At 40.6% G+C, this 17,642-nt stretch overlaps 3 protein-coding genes across 3 annotated transcripts; 1 reads left to right on the forward strand and 2 right to left on the reverse strand.

Annotated features, from left to right (window-relative positions):
• Window positions 1–4,717: 4,717 nt before the first annotated feature.
• LOC128257564 (paired box protein Pax-6) lies at window positions 4,718–10,936 on the reverse strand. The gene is made up of 5 exons (XM_052988625.1): window positions 10,439–10,936; window positions 8,629–8,940; window positions 7,376–7,516; window positions 6,638–7,224; window positions 4,718–6,189 (listed from the first exon to the last, which is right to left on the reverse strand). The coding sequence occupies exons 1-5, from the start codon at window positions 10,569–10,571 to the stop codon at window positions 5,365–5,367; spliced, it is 1,998 nt and encodes a 665-aa protein (XP_052844585.1). The 5' UTR covers window positions 10,572–10,936; the 3' UTR covers window positions 4,718–5,364.
• A 1,152-nt stretch (window positions 10,937–12,088) lies between these two features.
• LOC128257514 (uncharacterized) lies at window positions 12,089–12,836 on the reverse strand. Its single transcript, XM_052988554.1, has 2 exons — window positions 12,680–12,836; window positions 12,089–12,623 (listed from the first exon to the last, which is right to left on the reverse strand). The coding sequence occupies exon 2, from the start codon at window positions 12,518–12,520 to the stop codon at window positions 12,266–12,268; it is 255 nt and encodes an 84-aa protein (XP_052844514.1). The 5' UTR covers window positions 12,521–12,623; window positions 12,680–12,836; the 3' UTR covers window positions 12,089–12,265.
• A 1,817-nt stretch (window positions 12,837–14,653) lies between these two features.
• Window positions 14,654–17,640, forward strand: LOC128257346 (protein odr-4 homolog). Its single transcript, XM_052988322.1, has 5 exons — window positions 14,654–14,847; window positions 14,943–15,117; window positions 15,769–15,859; window positions 15,922–16,047; window positions 16,394–17,640. The coding sequence occupies exons 1-5, from the start codon at window positions 14,755–14,757 to the stop codon at window positions 17,370–17,372; spliced, it is 1,464 nt and encodes a 487-aa protein (XP_052844282.1). The 5' UTR covers window positions 14,654–14,754; the 3' UTR covers window positions 17,373–17,640.
• The last annotated feature ends 2 nt before the right edge of the window (window positions 17,641–17,642 follow it).

The raw sequence follows: 17,642 nt of genomic DNA on the forward strand, positions 1-17,642 counted from the left end.
ATAAATAATGGAAAATAAATAATTTAAAATTACAAATAACTAGTTGAAAAAATAAGAAGACAATTTGTTTAGCTGGACAATTACACAAACTAAAAATAATAAAAAACATAAAGGTATGAAACAGTTCAATTAATTATTTTCTTTTTGAAAAAGTTTGGATATTGGTTGTAGATATTTACATTTCAAAGAGCAATGTATTTTTACGAAAGAAGTCCCTTTAAGAGCACTTAAATTTTAAGAATTGGAATTTTGTCAAATATCTGAAATTTTTAACCTATCATTTAAGGAGGAGAATTGTTTCGACAGTTTATTAGATTTTATAGTAAGTACTATGAGTGTGGACAACTTTTTTCAAGCTTAACTTTTAAAGAGCCTGTCTTTGGGTAAGATCTCAACCATTTAAGCTTTTTGTTCCATAACTTTCTGGTTTGACCGATAAACTTTCACAACAATGCGAAAGAAGCAGCTGCTTTGGAATCAAAATCCGCAGCAACGGGAGTTTCGAGGCCCTGTGATTATAGCCCACAATCAATCAATAGTTATAATTGGTCATAATTCGGTAGCCGGCCACTAATTAGATGCTTTACAATACAACCACGCGCCAATGGTTTTGGCCAGCCCAATAAGAGAAAACCCGCACAGCAATTTAACAAAATATGGAAGCAGATTTATCATATGCAAATTGCTCAGGCATAACAAAAGGCCCAGCCAGCTGCGTTGAATACGGGTTCGAGTTCGAGCACGAACAAGAATCGGAATCAGAGCCAGACTTAGGACTCACTTGCGGAATCGCCGAAAGAAAGATTTGAAAAGATTCGATTCGAAACGAAAGACTTCAAAGACAGTAGAATCGATCGGAGACACAAGAGGCCCACAATTACCAGTGGGGGCATACTAGAACAACTTCTGGCGATTGGGACCGGTGCTATGGGCCAGCCAGCATTGTTCCTAATTAATCCAAGGGGAATGCATAAAGCCCCTTCGCTTTCGGGGCACTATCAACACCTCATTACTCTTTTGATCACACTCCTCGTTAATGAAGATGTCAGCGGCAGCTGCCGCCGCAGCCAAATAAAATAAAACCGAAAGCACAGAGACGGAGACATTTGAATTCAAAATTTAAATCAATGTTCAGAATTCCGCTTTTGTTGTTGCTGCGACTGGAGACTCTCGCAGTTGCGAGGCGACAAAGATTAAATGTATACCAACTCTAGACTGAGCCGCTAGCGAAGTGCGAATGCTCTACCCATGGCTCAGAGGACGGGGATCTGAAATAAGTCGAAGATGTCCGATAAAGCAGCGCATCCGAAGCCGAGAAACCTGTATCTACATAAAGTTATAAACAAAGAAAACAAATTTGTCTTATCGCCCAATTCCAAATGAGATGACAACGAGACAAAATCACTCCGTCCCCGCCTCCGAATCCGAATCCGATTCCGATTCCCCCTCAATCTGTATACCTAGTGCTGAGCGTTAAAAGCTCGAGCTCATTTAAGGAGCGGACAAACACAAATGCACATTTTTTAATCGCTCGGCTCATTAACAGAGGCCCTGACGTCGAACCCTCGCAATCGGGGCACCAGGGAGTGGATCCAATGGGATGGGGTTTGGGGCTAGGTGGGGTACACCTGGGTCGGGTCATCTGAATCGCCATTGTGGCCATTTAAGTTTGAGCATAAATCAGTCGACTGGATGGCGACACTCTCACGCATTTCAATATCCCAACATCTTTCACAGGCATACCTTTGGATATATACGAGTTTACTCGTGTATAAAAAACTTATAGGCAATTTGTTGAGACAGGAGTTTATAGACCAAAGCCACTTTAATTTATTTTGATGGGTGCAGCATTAATAGAAAAAAAAATATTCAAATCCTGCAAATAGATATATTACTTATACCTTAAAATTATTTTCAATTTATGACTAATGATCCTCATATGTAACTATAATATTGCTTTTAGGTTATAAGCTAAGACTATGTTTTAAGTACATAAAAACATATGGCAATTGGCAGTGTTTAAAACCAACTTGAAGCACAAAAAACGTTTAAAATAATGAAAAAAAAAAATATTTGGTAATCATTATTGACACACGCACTTTTATTTTGTGCTTAAATCGACATATCTAAAAGCCCTTTTAAAAATTTACTTTAAATTTAAAAATTGCCAATATGTATGTCATATTTTAATAACCACTTTTCTGGGTAATTGTTGCAAAGGCTAGAAAAAAAATACTTTGTTGATATATTTACATATAATTTAAGAGCTAATTATAAGCTCAAAATGATTGTTAGAGCTACCTTTTGGATAAATTAAATCAAAACAACTTGTTTAGGCCCTTGATTATATTACAAATAAGCTTAAGCCTTCTTGTAATTGAATGTTTTCAAATTCACTTCCTTAAAAATACAAAAGTTCTTTGATTTTTCGATTTTCCAAGTAGAGAGTTCGTGCCTACATATATGAAAACCATACGATATGTAATTGCAGATCCTTTAGCCCATGGTTCCGTGCGACTTAATTGCTTTCGCGTGTTTGATTGCCGGGGAGGGGACTTTGGAGCTCAGGGAGACCCTTGCATTTGACGTATTTGTTTTTGTAAGCCGTAAACGTAATGGCGGAATAACGACACCCATTCCCATTCACAATCTGGGAATGATATTCGCCTGTCTCTTTCTGGCACTGGTTAACTCGCATTTGCATCGCCGGCTGGCGAAGGGGAAGGGGAAGGGCCACGAACAACATTGTTGTCATATTAGTAAACGTAACTAACTTTAGTTATTGCTGGTGTTGCGACTTCGCACGTTTATGGTCCATTTAGAAGTATGCAATGGCAATGTTGCGCCGGCTCGCCAACAGATTTATCACCGGCTCCTTGCCTGTAGAGCCCTGCAGATTCAGCTGCACGGAAAAAAAATATCGTACCAATAATTAAATTTACTTATAAATTAAAAACAAAATTCCATATGCATCTTTAATCATCGTCTTTAAAAATAAAAAAATGTTTTAAGTTTAACTTTAAAAGATAAAGGATAATAGTTCAACAAAGATTCCATTTTTATATTTACTAAACACCATGTCTAACATTGTATAACCTTAAATATTAATTTTTTTCAGTACTTTTAAGAAATCTTAAAAAGAACTTTGGGATCACCAATTAAATTATTTTGTTTTTCATTACATCTTTTCCCTTTTTTCCAGCTTATAGATAAATTATTAATGTAAATAATAATAACCAAATATTGTTATTTATTTATCTTTATGATTTTGAAAATAATAACCTTTTTTTATCCGTGTAATACGAATCTGTCGTTGGAGCCTTGGTAAAGTTCATCGATTTCCGCCAACCCAGACAATAAAAACTGCTCAGAGCCAACGGCGGGCCACAAACATTTGGCAACAAAGTTGCAGGACAATCTCCAAGCCCCAGGACTCATCAAGTGGCCAACTGATCAGCTCGCCGAGGATGGTAGATATACGACTTGGAGTTGGTGGATCGTAAAAATGTTTGACTGCGATTATATGGCGCTCATGAGAGCGCCACTTTGCCCTGGTCCATCAAAACGGAGGATTCTCCTGCCAAACGCTCTTCGAAAAAACAAAAAAGGTTGATGGAATCCCCAGGCCTTCAAAATACAAATTTAGTACACTAAACGAAACCATTGAATAAGCGTGAGCCGCGGATATACATATTCGTATTTTGTTTTGGCTGACCCACAGCCGTGGTGCAGACTGTATAAATATCGTATAATGTATAATTTATGGGCGCGAGGTGAAAATATTTTCAATAGAAGGTGATTTAAATTTATTAAAGGAATGCTCACGAGCAGCTCCGCACTAAATTAGAATAAGTCGGATGGGAGATGCTCATAAAAAGCCAAGCAAATTGAATTTGTGGACATCGTCACCCGATGCCGTTGCCATCCCCAATCCCAATCCCCAATCCCCAATACCCAAGTCGCAAGTCCGAAATCCCAAATCCCTGTAAGTATCGACACGAAAGAGCTCCATGCTCCAGCTTATCAGATGCGAAGGCCCCGAGAAGAGGCCGGCTCATTTAAGTCTCGGCCAGGCCAGAAATAAAGACGCGCATCCACCCGGTTTCCAACCTAAAAAAGTCAACGATCCAAACCGATCCAATCCAAGCCTGCAAGCTCGCCTTTTGTTAACACCATAATTTACATTGATTTATGTGCTTAGTTGGCTCGGCATTTTTAATCGGTCAGCGGAGTACCCCTTCGATATACCACCATATTCCATTCAATATCCAATACCCATCGCATCTTTTATAGTTTGTCTTTACTGTGTGTGCGCGCGGCTTCATTTGGTTATAATTAAAATGTCGATGTTATCTACCAGATTTGGACATATTGGCCATTACGTTCGAAATTTAAGCGATTTCTATGCGCGTATTTTGGTTTTGATTTCGATTTTGATTTCGATTTCGTTAGCATTTCTTCTGTCTTCGTTCGGTCACACAATGAATATTGATTGTATTAATATTTAATAACGTTTTAAGAAGCTTTCGAGTGTTAAATGCTTATTTATGCTCGTCGGCCGTGTTTGGTGTGTTCTTTTGCGTGTCTTAGAACGGATAATTATGCGTGAAATCGAACAAATAAATTGTATTTTTGTTGTCAAACCAAAGCAAGGCTATACTAACCGATTTCCTGGTTATTTATTTATTTTATTTTTTTTGGGAAGAAAGCAAAAGAGTTGTTGTTTATTTCTTGCACTTTTTATTGGTTTCTCACTCAGTGGAGTTTGGTTGCTTTTTGATTTGAGCCAAAAACACTTACTCTACAAAATATCAGTTCAAACGCAACCAAAACTAAAACTTACGTAATACGCATTCATAAATAGATGGCTTAGGACTATTTAAAGTTAGAGTTACATAGAGATATATATTGCATATGCTATAGCCTTAAATGGTGATGAGGTAAGTCGGCAGCCGACGAATGAACAAGTATTGTAATTATGCATAACTAGAGGGTACACAATGGGTATATAGTATGTGCATTAAAATGGGACAAGCGTGTGTTCGTACGTAGTATTAGTTACAATTTCAGCTAATCTTAAGTCGCCCATTATTGTTGTTGCTGTTGCTGTTGCTGTTGCTCATGTTGCTGCTGTTGCGTTTTTTTTCCAGCGACCCCGAACCGCAGCCAAGTAGGTGAGCAGCATTTTAACTTTGGTTTTCGATTTGTTTGCCCACAAAAGTATAGTCGCATCTCGTGTTTCAGTCCAACAAATCCCCAACAATTGCAATTTGAATCAGTAGTTGCTGTTGCTGTGGCTATTACTGTTGCTGCTGTCAATCACAGAGGCGCGCACAACTCAAGTTTTCAATTAGATGTTGCCGCCTAGCGGTGGTCATGCTTTAGGAATTGCAATGTAGCCGGTATTGCCGGCGCATCGGAGGATGACAGGCGGGCCACCTTTGCCGCCGCCGCCGGCGATTCAATTTCACCATCCGAATCGTCGTGCACGTTGATCTCCTCGTCCGAGTCGGATGACGAGTTGTCCACCGTCATGGTTGAGCCGCCAGCGAGTCCTGCTCCTGCTCCTGCTCCCTCACCTCCGCTTGTGGTAAGTCCCCCTGCGGAGTAGTGCAATCTGGAGCGTTGCTCCTCGGCCACCGTTAGCGAGGCGGCCACAGCATATTGCCGGGCCAGTCCCAGGAAGGCAGCCGCCGAGGGAGAGCTCACCAGACTGCGGAAGGCACTCCTCTCCCCACCCATGGACACAGGATTGCATCCACTGGGTGATAGTTGCTGCTGTTGCTGATGTTGCTGCTGCTGCTGCTGCTGCTGTTGCTGATGTTGCTGCTGCTGCTGTTGGTGGTAGTGACTCAGGAGTTGCAGGGCCGCCGGATGCGTGGGCAAATGCAGAGGATGATGGTGATGGTGGCCACCTGGCGGTCCGTGCAGGGGGTGCAGCATCACCGAGGGCGGCGGAGCCTGCGGCGAGTGATCGCTGCCCAGGGGCATCGGCTGCTGAGGAGGCGGCACCGTAGCCACTGGCGCTGAGGTGGAGGCACTACTGTGATTACTGGGCGTGGGCGAACCGGCCGGCGCATCGTTCGACTGCTGCGAGTGCAGCGGATTGGCGGGACTGGAGCGCTGACGCTTCAGGAGATTCATGCGCTGGTGGCGACGCCATTTAGCTCGCCGATTGGAGAACCAAACCTGAAGGTGAAAAATCGAAAGGGGATTAAATGATGAAAGGGTTACTTAAAAAATTAAAAAAAATTTTTGATTATCCTCTTTAATTTGCCTGAATTTTAGGCAATGCTTATTATAGTGATCATAAATTATAATAGAGTATAAGACCCTCAACTTTTTTGATCGCTTATAATTAACAGGATTTATACCAATAAATTGCTTATTAAATAGCAGGTATTACCGCTTTATAGTCAAACGTCTTTTTAAGCTCTAATAAATTTACGATGTTTATGTGATGAACACTTGAGTTACTATGGTACTTATGTTAATATCAAACAAAAACACCTCTTAACGAGGTAAAAATTAATGTTGTAACTATCTCATCTTCAACATAAATCGTTCTGACTAAAGACATTGCACTGTGCGGAATGTATTTACTTATTTTTGGGTGATCAACATTCACCTGACTTACCTGCACACGCGCCTCGCTCAAGCTGGTGCGACTGGACAGCCTCTCTCTGGTGCTGACACAAGGATAGTGCGACTTGTCGAACTCCTTCTCTAGCTCCTCCAACTGCTCCGGACTGAAGGTGGTCCTGTTTCGCCTGAACTTTGGCTCATCATCGTCGTCCAGGTAGTCGGAGTCTATGTGCCTGTTCTCGTCGGCCGATTCCAGGGTGTCATGGCTGCCCGAGCCGGGTGAAATAGCCCGATTTGTGGGTCCACCACCTGCACCGCCGGCCATGAGGTGGGCCGAGCTCAGGGATCCGCAGGTGGGAGCTGGCACCGCACTTGCCGCACTGGGCGGCAGGTTGGCCAGCGTGGGAGCGGCCACGGACCACAGGGCGGATGGAGGTGGCGGCGGGGGGACGACGCCCTGGCCACCAGGGACATTGCCAGCCGGATGCCAGGTGAAGCTGCCATAGGGATGCGGGGGCGGCGGGTACAGGCCGTAGGCGGCGGTGCGGGCGAACTCGGTGGCCACTCGCTCGGCGGCCCGGTTGCGCAGGATGCGATTGATGCTGCTCACCGAGGGAGCCGTGGCATTGGTGCAGACACCTGCAAGGCGGGATTACGCAATTACCAACAACCATCCAAGTCAGATTTAAGATCGCGAGATTAAAGCTTAAAGCGGCCGCCGATCAATCAGCGATCAATCTGGGCCGGACTAACCACCGGATTAGCTGCAATTATCTGAATGGAGACTCACCCTCTGAGATCAGGCGTTCGCGTATCTCCCAGGCGAAGATCGTCGGATTCTCGCGCTTGTACTGCTCGATCTTGGAGACGACCGTCGGCGTGGCCACCTTGGGCTTTGAGCCACCAATTAAGCCTGGTGGTCGCAGCGAGCCTGCAAAAACCAGAGCACAACAGCGCAAAATTATGAGACAATCGATTTATGACTATGCGATCGCGATTTTGGCAATCCATCTGTTGTGGGCTATTGGCTGGCAGCCAGGCTTATCCCTTGTTTTTAATATCTTTATCTGTTTGCCCAATCAACATGAAGTGTTGCTGAAGAAATAAAAGGGGAAACACTACCTGGTACCTCAGTACAAGCACTGGGAAAAAATATCACCATACTTTTGATCAAAAGAGAAAATTAAATCACATTTAAATGGTTCTTCATGGGTCAATTTGATTAGATTTGGTATTTGTTTTATCCCAGTTGCCTACTATAGTTTGCTAATCAATCACACTTAAATGATTTTTTAGAGAACTAAGAGAATATATTATATTTCTTTACTTTTAGCAATTAGTTTTGCCTGTCAATTATTTGCCTAAAATGTTTAAAGAAAAAAGTTTAAGATCTTAAACCAGAAAACCTCAAAATAACTCGATTTATTGATATATATTTTAAGTGTGTTTTTCGTGTATTTGCTAGTTATAAACAGGTTTAAGTTAGAAAAGTTTAAGAGTTTATATACCAAATTAGGTTATGTGAGAACATGCTATCATTAACATAATCTAAACACTCTTTTAGGTTGGTTAAGTTAAGTGAGATTAAGTTTTTACGAATAAATAATATGATTGATTTTGGTAAAATAAAAAGCGATTAAAAGTTAATTTCTATCTATTATACTTTCTATTCTTTCTTCTGCATACTTGTGTTTTTTATTTTATTTGCATATATTTTGTTTAATATTTTCTTTCCAGTGCAAGGACAGCACGCACCAACCACCACCACTATGGAAAACAAGCCTTCGAATAAGCCGCATTTTGATTAATGAGCCAGCCGCGTTTTGGCCACCGCCAGCAAGGAGTTTATGCAATTTTAAGTGGCCAAATTACACGGCTGCGCACACGAGGGATAACTCGGAAAGCAGGAGGATGGGGATGGGGATGGGTTGCTCGCAGGATAATAACATGTTTATCATTAAAATTAGCAAACAAATCGAAAACAAAGTGCCTATTAGTTATCTGATGGCGGAACGAATGGGAAAGAAGGGGTTCGCCACTCACCTAGCAACTTGGAGACAGCACCCTGCTGCGTTAGCATGTGCTGGGCAATGTCGTAGCCACGCAGTCCGCCGAATCGGGAGAATTCCAGGAGGCGGTGCTGCGACATCAGCGTGTTGAGGGTGCTCCCCGTCGATCCGGCTGATCCCGGCGGAACTCCAGAGGCGCCGCCGCCAAAGCCGCCGTGCGGTATTTGCACAGATGTGGGCGATGTGGAGGCCCCCGCACCACCCACACCCACACCCGCTCCAGCTCCAGATCCCGATCCCGCCGCCGCTGCTGCCGCCGCTGCCGCTGCTGCTGCTGCTGCCACTACTGCAATTGAACGAATTGAATGATAATTGGCCATTGTCATTATATTGTGGCTTTAGCTGTCCCGGCCACAATGGTTAATTATGATAAATTAACCGTTAATTGTGTTGACTGAACCGAAATGACTGATGGGTTTCTACGACTCTGTATATTAACTGTATCCCCGTTCCCATTTCCCCCAACAAATACCATTTGACGATCGACGATCGACGCTCTAATCGCCCAAAATGGTGGCGACACGCAAACGAATACGAATCTTCTGAATCGCGGGGCAGATTTATCAAAGCTAATTGAAACGACAGACTGTGCCAGTACACAATGACGAAAATTAAAATATATGTACTCAGCTGGCTGAAAAACAACTGTGTATTACGTTAATTCGACAGAATATTATATTTGCCTTTGCTTAAAAAACATACATGTATCATTCCGCTTGGGCAACTCGTCGCTCAAATTGTCAATTAGCGTTTTAAATGCGCGTTTCACTTTTGTTGTTTGTCGAGTAAATATTTTTTAAAAAAATATGAACACCTTAAGTCGTGCCTAACTGAGTATATATAAATGTATTTGTGTACGGGCTCTTAATCAATTGTGCCGCTCATCAAATGAGGACCAGTTTTGTTTATCTTTGTATAGAAAGCTGAAAAGCAAGGAAATGGGACTAGAATGAGACACGCACTTGGTAATATGACATGCGTAACAGTTTTTATTTATTTAATTTATAGATTTGAACCTAGAAAAAAACTTTTTTAAGACTCACTCTAAACTCAATTATTCTTGGTAATGGTTTTGACAAGACAACAGCTTTAGTTTTCAATTTAATGTATTACACTTAGTAAGTTATTTAACTGATTAAAATAACCGAAAAATATAACTTTAAAATAAGAAGGAATATTTAAACGTGTTATTTTAAGGAAAAGGTTTCATTTTTAAAAGGACTTAGGATGAACACTTGTAGTTTCATTTCTTCTGTAATTTGTTCTGTAATACTAAACATTAAAAAGTCTTTAATAAAAACGATTTTTAACTTAGAAGAACTAGGAATATACATTATCCTTTCCGAAAATGATCTGATGTAATTTATACACCGAATCGTTAATCCGATACACTTTTTACTCGTGAATGAAAATTCATCGCTTTAAAATATTATGTATATTTGTTAGTATAGTCAAAAACATTATTATATTTTTTTTGTTGAAACAAATTGACATTATATTCTATTATTGGCTCCAATAAAAACGCTTAAATTGCTCCTCAAAATATATGAATTATTGGTTTCTGAATCCAATTGATTTTTAACCGTAGGGGATTGAACACTAAAATTTAAATGTTTGATTCGAACTTAATGGCTTTCTCGACACATGAAATATTACACCTTTGACCTAATTCCATTTACATGTTATCAGTTTCAGCACAGCGGTATATAATTTCGGTAACACCCTAGCCTAGCTTTGCCGTCGGCTAATTAACTCCTGATCACTTAAGGCTGGGGTTCACTTACCACTGGAAGCGTGAGGGGCCAGCGATGTGATGCGTTGGGGATGGGGCTCCATTTTCCAATGCGCGGCCGAGAGGCCAGAATTAGCGACAGTAAGCGAGCCAAGGTCACGGTTTAAAGACGGCTCAATCAACATGTCTATGAATCGCTCTAATCAATTTCGCCTTTATTTATTGTTATTATATTTTTTTGTTATCGTGGGTATTATTTTTCCAGCAAGTGGAGCACAGAAAACAGTCACAATCACAGTCACAGATGTTGTAAATTCAAGGCAGAAGTATCGATTATAGAGAACGCGAGTTCGAGCGGAAACGGAAATGGAAACGCAATGCGGTCAATTAGATTCATAGCGTGCTGCTCACTCACACACACAAACACACACACACAGACGCGAGCCGATCCCGACAGAAACAGTTAGAAAACGTTACTGCTTTTTTCCTTACAATTTTTTTTAGAATTTTTTCCGAACACTGCGCTCCGTTGAAACGTTGTTCACGCGAAAGCTGCTCTCAGCACAATGAGCGCTTGAATTTCACCTGGTCACCCGGGTCACTCCACTCCACTCGAACCGTTTCACTCGGGTTTTGAGTGGTTTTTTGAATCGCCAACCGGTTTGCGAGTACCGCACTTTCATAATGGCGGCCGTTGAAATCGTTCGCTCTCTCTTGCTCTTGCATGAGAGAGCAGGACAACTATTTGCTCGCACTGCGCGCACACAAATCAAACAATTATAAACTCGTATAAACACTGGCAAGAAGAAGAGGTACCAAGAGAGTGAGAAAGAGAGAGTTGGGGAAAAATAAAGAAGAAGACTAAGCAGAAGAAGAAGAGTTGGGGAAGCCTCTTTTTTCTGTTCTTGCTACAACAAATCAACTTTGGACATTGGGCGTTAGAAGTCAACCTTTAGTTGCACTTAACTCCTTATTTACCATAGTTATTAATGGAATTCACCGTGCAGTTGAAATAGTAACATTTAAGACCTTTTAAATCTTTATGTTCTGCGCTGACTAATGGACTTAATTTTCGGTAACATTACCGCCGAGTCCATGGCCCCAATAAGTAGGCACTTTCAAACACCAATACACGATTACCACTTCAATTTAAAATTGAGTTCACAGTCTATTCCCATTTAAACAAGCATGAATATAAATAATCATTAGCATTTATTGAAAATTGAAAAACATTGTAGTTTTCAAGAATTTTTTTAATGTTTTTGTTTTATCTCGGATTACCTAGAAAAAGACTGTTCTTTAAAAAATATATTTAACAGTATTAAAAAAAAAACATAATAAACAAGGTCATGATTAATTGATGTGTAAAATATATCAACACGGCTAAAAGGCGTTTAATACGTTTTGACAAAAGTAAATACATAGTCACAATACAACTTCAATCAATTAAATCAATTAAGAATTGAGCTCTAAACCAAAATTATATGTTAACAGAAAAGTCTTTAATATTAACTAATAATATATAAAATAGAAAACTTATATAAAACTTATCAGCAATAATCAACAGCGTTTACAAAGTGTGTTCTAAATAATGATCGTCCTAAATAAACAAATTATCGACATTTAATAGAAAAATAACAGGGCTTTTAAATTAAATAATTTAATTTGTATTGCCAAAAATGTAGGTAAGCTTATGGTTTCGTTAGATCTTTGGAAACAGCAACTGTTAATCATGCCAAAGAAATGTTTAGAAAAATATAAATAACTGGATGTTTATCATTTAGATTAAAATAATGCCCCTAAATACTTTTCTTAAATGTTGTAAAATAGAATTAGAAAACCATTTCGTTTAAAAGAATTTCACAAAAGAAATAAACCTTCAATTGAAGGCCTCTGCAAACTTTTTAGAAAGGTATTTTAATCGGGGACCAAGTTCAGCGAGGTAGCCAAATTGCATCCCAAATTCCTGCCAGAACCTGAACCTTGGATACAATCGCATGCATGGCGTGGGGCGTTTGCCATTCAGGTTTGCTCTGCCGGGCTGGTTCGTTGTCTTTCGTGCGTGATGGATGATTGATGCGCTGCCTGGGCAAGGCAATCCGATGCGAATCGAAACTGCAACTAAACTACACATGGCGTGATCGGCGAGCCACACAGAACAGGGTCCAAATGGCAGAGTGGCTCACACAGAAGCCAAATTGCATCAAAGCCCACGAATTGACTGGCTCCCGGAATGGCTGCGGGATTGGAAGCAGAAAGCTGAAAGCTGAATGCCGAGTTAAAAAGCAATTACCTGGATTGATTCCGGAATGAGAAGACGAGGTGCACAAATCTGGATGTGAAACGGTACGGCACCATATAGTATTATGGTCTTCCGACTCACCTGGCGATAATGAGATGTCTCACTAAGCTGATCAGAACTGCCTTTGTATTTATTTGTCTGTTCGAACTTCGAATGCAAAGTGCACAATGCGCCAGACACTCGCACATATATGTTTCTCCGATTTGTGAAAGGCAAATCATGAATGAACGTTGCTGACGATGACGTTCGAGTGCCCTCATGCCAGAGATCCAGAGCAAACGCAAACAATCGAACAGGAATAATTTACTAAGTAAATAATATCTGGATACCGATCGCTACACGGTCAGAAAATATAACTATTAGTTTTACATTGTGTAATATATTTTCTTTTAAGAAGTTGTAACGATCAATGAAATTCTCTTATATACGTCAAAATTATAGTTTGTTAAATACTATATTTTTTGTATAACTCCTTATAAGATTTTTATTTAAAATAAAAACTAAAACGTAAAAATTGTTAAGTATCTGATTTTCTATAACATTTTCACACTTATATTTGATAGAATCAGTCTTTAAGTTTCCAATATTTTTAAATAAATATTAAATAATATCCATATTTGATCAAGTGTTAAATGGAAACATGAAGTAATGTTAAACTCAGTTGTGAAGAGAGTAATGCAATTTTGTAGCTTATAAACTTTTAACTTAAAATGACAAATAAAACATATTAGATGGGACAAAAAATAATGATAATATTTTACAATGCAAAAGTATTGATTTGGGGACAATTTCAAGAGTAATTTTCGTCAGTGCTAAAACCCTGCGAGTAGCGTGCGCCCTCGCCCCATCGAGTGGCACTTCAACAATCAAGCATTCACACAAGCAGATGGTCCGCAGCCGTTGGCGACCACCTAAATGAAATTTCATTTACTTTTCGCCCGTCATCGCCGCCGCAATCGCAACCTGGTCATCGAGATCCCAGATCCCGTCCCTCTCCATCCAGAGGACCCGTCCCCTATTTGCTTATGCACACATTATCAACGTACGCCCGCCTTATTGAGTGTTTGTTTACCTAATTCGATTACCGATCGCGTCCGTTCGCGCCATAGTCCGGCGATCACTTGACCATTTGGGTGGCACAGAGCCGTACTTATGGGGTCCGCTCTTGGCCAGATTTCGTGCGTAATCGCCCCACGGCAGCAGATGCACTGCAGCTGGATGTGGAGATGGATATTGAGTTGGAAATGGAAATGGAGGTAGAGATGGAGTCTTAATTGAAGAACCTGCCAAAAGGGGACTACATACATCCATGAGCCACGGAGGTAAATTAAGTTTAAATAACTTGACTGGGGTAGGTAATGATTAGAAAGAAAAACACTTTAGCCTTTTATTTAATCATATAAAAATTCAAGCGCGGGCTATGTAAAACTAATTCGAATAAATTCTATCACAATAAAGTTATGAAATCTTAGATTTAAGTTTATTCTACGGGACTTCTTAACATTCAATAAAATATGAAATAATCAAATTCTAAATATTTTAAATTTATCAAAGTTAAACAAAGGCTGCAAAAAAAAAACAAATTTTTAAGACTTATTTAACCAACAAGAAGGTGATTCAAAATAATTTTCGCCATTACCAAAAAACTTTACTGAAGAAAATAAATACTATCTGCGATTCAGTGTTCAATAGCACTTACATTTAATTCAAAAAAACTTCAACATAGAAATGTACACGTTGGTATTAAAAAGAAATTTAAATAAAACATCTCATTAGACAAGATATTTAAATTATGTTTATTTTGAATGGTAATGAAAATCGAACACCTCCACATTCAACCTTTAATTACAATTTTCAAAAATAACGGATTTCCTAGAGATGATCGATTCGTTAGAAAAAGCCACTGTTAAACATCGATAAGAATATCTACCACAACCATACATCGCATACTTGCTCCTAAATAAAGCCGTTTACCGATACGGTCACACTATTGCTACATTGATAAATTGGTCATTTTGGACCGAATTTAGTTAACATTAAATTTAAAGAAAACAACCTACTTTAAGATGCGCACAGTGCTGTTGAGCAAATCGGATGAGCTGTACCTGGAGAAATGCGCACAGGAGAACCAGTTCTCGTACGGGATAATCGTGGGCCATGTAAGTGCTATTTCCGCCACGTCGATTTGTTTGGTTCCCCCGCTCAACTATATCTCTATATCCCCCTGCGATCCCATCCGATTTGGGTTCGATAGCAAGCGGACTTGACCAAGAGCGTCGTGGTCCACCTGGCCAGAAACAACGAGGAGGATGGCGATGTGGAGGACCTTGCAGACGTACGCCTTAGTATCTCGGACATCAACTCACAGGCGTTGGCTTCCCAGTGGCTGAGCGCCAGCAAAATGTGTCCCGGATCCTTTGACGTCATCGGTGGGTTTGCGTGCTGACCCCAAGAGTTTTATCTGCCCCACCCAGAAGTCGTAGAATGCCAGGGAATATTATTTATAAGATGTACTTAAAAGATAGCAGGGGGTGTTCCAGAAATTATATAGTATATGTCGCTTGCTCACTCAAGTCGCGTCATAACTATAAATCGAAAATGCAGGGCTAATTAATTTAGATTGATCGGAAAACGGTTTAGGAACAGAAAGTAGGGAGCATTAAAGTACTCAAAAATATAAACATTTGTTACAAGACTAAAATAGAAAATCTCAATCAATATCCTGATATATGAAATATAATAATAGGTTCTTCTTATTCTGATTTGCTGCCATATAGAATTGATTGAACTTAACAATAGTAATTTATTCATTTGTTATTTAAATATGAATATATGATATATACTCAGGATGCCTTTCAAAAGCACAGAAACTTTTAAAATTTTATAGGTTTTAAACTAAGCACTGCTTCACACCATAAATCTCTTGATTAATCCATTAGTTAAAGATGTTAGAATTCTAAAATTAAATTTTGTGGTAAAACATTTGAAGCTGATTTGACTATAGATTTTATTAATAAAAGAACTAGGAACCCCCAAAAGCATGCAATGTCAATTGATTGTTAATCATATTTTCTTCACAGGAATATTTGTATCTTCAGTGAGATCCGATGTGGTCAATGAGCAGAGTCCCGAGTTTAAAAACGCCAAAAAGCTGTTCTCAGATATCTACGAGTGAGTACTTAAAAATATAGAACCCAGATCAATCCTAAATGATGTATTTATCCATGATTCAGCTTACTATTGAAAAGCAGCAGCACGTTTGGCGTCTACACCACCGATATTGCACAGACTGACTTCGTATTCCTCTCGTATTCGCTGGCCGACAAGAAAGTGCTCTGCAAAAATTACAGCTATGGAAAGTGAGTATCGCAATCGTAACCCCTGATCACAGATACGGGTCTCACTCTGTATTCTTTCTTTCACCAAACGAATCGCTTACAAATTAAAACTAGACATTGCAAAAAAACGTACTTTACGGCAAACATAAAATGCATCATATGGTAACTAACAAGTTGAGAACTACTTTCATAACTTATTCTGTTCAGTGTCAAATAATCACTTCCTATGCTTTACGTTTACTTATTTCTTGGAATGCATTTTATGTGTTAGTAAACCTTTAGGATTGTTAATGTTTATATGGTAGTTTGATTGTTCTCAAGCTGTTTTGTTTTAACAGAAAATAAAGACGTGAATTTCTTTTGACAGCGGTGGCACTTTCTCCAACATGGAGCACAGATTTGTGGACAAGCCCTTCGAATGGATTCAGCTGGAGTGCAGCTACGATCTGGACGACGTGCTGCCCATATTGGATTCAACGCGACGCGTCAACATCGAAGATCAGTTCCAGAATGTTATAGTCTCGGTGCGCAAAAACCTGCTGGCCAGTGAGGTATTCCTGCAGAACGAGGTGGTCGAGGACACCATCGATCTGCACGCCTATATAAAAAAAAAAAAGACCAAAGTGGACAAGCTGAAGCCCACGTCGACGAGTGGTGCGTCAACCTCGGCCGCCAGCAATGCCACGGATTCCCTGCCCCAGCTCGCCTCGGATGGGGCAATCGGTGGTGGTGACCCCATTCGGGCCAGCATCGTGCTGCCGGTGAAATGCCAGCTGAGCAAACCGACGGACATCAAGGTGCGCGAGTTCAATGGAACACTGCGCATGAGCGGCATCATTGCCACCAAGGTCTTCTGCAGTCCCCGAAACAGTATAGCTGATGTAAAGCGCTTCCTGCGCGACGATGTGCTGCGCTCCCTGATTACACGTATTCAAGTCTACTGCGACGGCCTCACAGATCCCTATGTGACCAACGAGGCATTGTACATCAGTGAGCCACCCAGGCGGGTGTTCTTCAGTCTGCCTTCTGAGGGAACCAGCAGCTCGACCGGCGCAGTGGTGCAGTTCTCCGAGTACTTGTTCCGTGGCGAAGCTCCCACTGTGGTGGTGGCCCAGGCCAAACAAATTCTGGACGTGGAACTGGACCCAGAGACCATTTCCGTGGAGGCTGAAGGATTGCCGGACGACTCGAATGCAGGCAACGATCGCACAGACGATTCCCGCATCATGCCCAGTTCGATGCCAAAGCCAGAACTCTCGCGCAGCCTCTACATGGTGGGAATCGCGGTGGCCCTGCTGGTTCTCCTGGCGTCCGTAGCCCTGCACTATGTTCTAAGCGAAGGATAGGCCACTGGGATGCAGATCCATCTGTTAGGGCTTCTATGTCCAAACCACTCTTGTAGCTCTTTATACGAAATGTTTTTATACAGATACATTATTTGCATGTGTGCCCACGCACTCACCTCTCTATTGTGATCGTTTGTTTTTATAATCCATTGTGTACTCGTAGTAGTAAAAAAGAAGAAAGTGTATAGGGATCACGTTAAATAGTTTTATTGTGGAAGCAAAACTGTGCAGCATTTAACACCAATATAATAAACTAATAAGTAATGTACA

Source organism: Drosophila gunungcola (assembly GCF_025200985.1).
Source record: "Drosophila gunungcola strain Sukarami chromosome 3L unlocalized genomic scaffold, Dgunungcola_SK_2 000002F, whole genome shotgun sequence".
NCBI classification, from domain to species: domain Eukaryota; kingdom Metazoa; phylum Arthropoda; class Insecta; order Diptera; family Drosophilidae; genus Drosophila; species Drosophila gunungcola.

What these genes read in the sequence shown, in the direction of transcription:
- LOC128257514 (XM_052988554.1), bottom strand. Translation starts at nt 12,520, where the DNA reads ATGTGTAGTTTAGTTGCAGTTTCGATTCGCATCGGATTGCCTTGCCCA.
- LOC128257564 (XM_052988625.1), bottom strand. Translation starts at nt 10,571, where the DNA reads ATGTTGATTGAGCCGTCTTTAAACCGTGACCTTGGCTCGCTTACTGTC. An exon ending in CGAACGCCTGATCTCAGAGG is followed by an intron (nt 7,225 to 7,375) that starts GTGAGTCTCCAT and finishes CCCGCCTTGCAG; the next exon opens with GTGTCTGCACCAATGCCACG. An exon ending in TGAGCGAGGCGCGTGTGCAG is followed by an intron (nt 6,190 to 6,637) that starts GTAAGTCAGGTG and finishes TTTCACCTTCAG; the next exon opens with GTTTGGTTCTCCAATCGGCG.
- LOC128257346 (XM_052988322.1), top strand. Translation starts at nt 14,755, where the DNA reads ATGCGCACAGTGCTGTTGAGCAAATCGGATGAGCTGTACCTGGAGAAA. An exon ending in ACGGGATAATCGTGGGCCAT is followed by an intron (nt 14,848 to 14,942) that starts GTAAGTGCTATT and finishes TGGGTTCGATAG; the next exon opens with CAAGCGGACTTGACCAAGAG. An exon ending in CGGATCCTTTGACGTCATCG is followed by an intron (nt 15,118 to 15,768) that starts GTGGGTTTGCGT and finishes TTTTCTTCACAG; the next exon opens with GAATATTTGTATCTTCAGTG.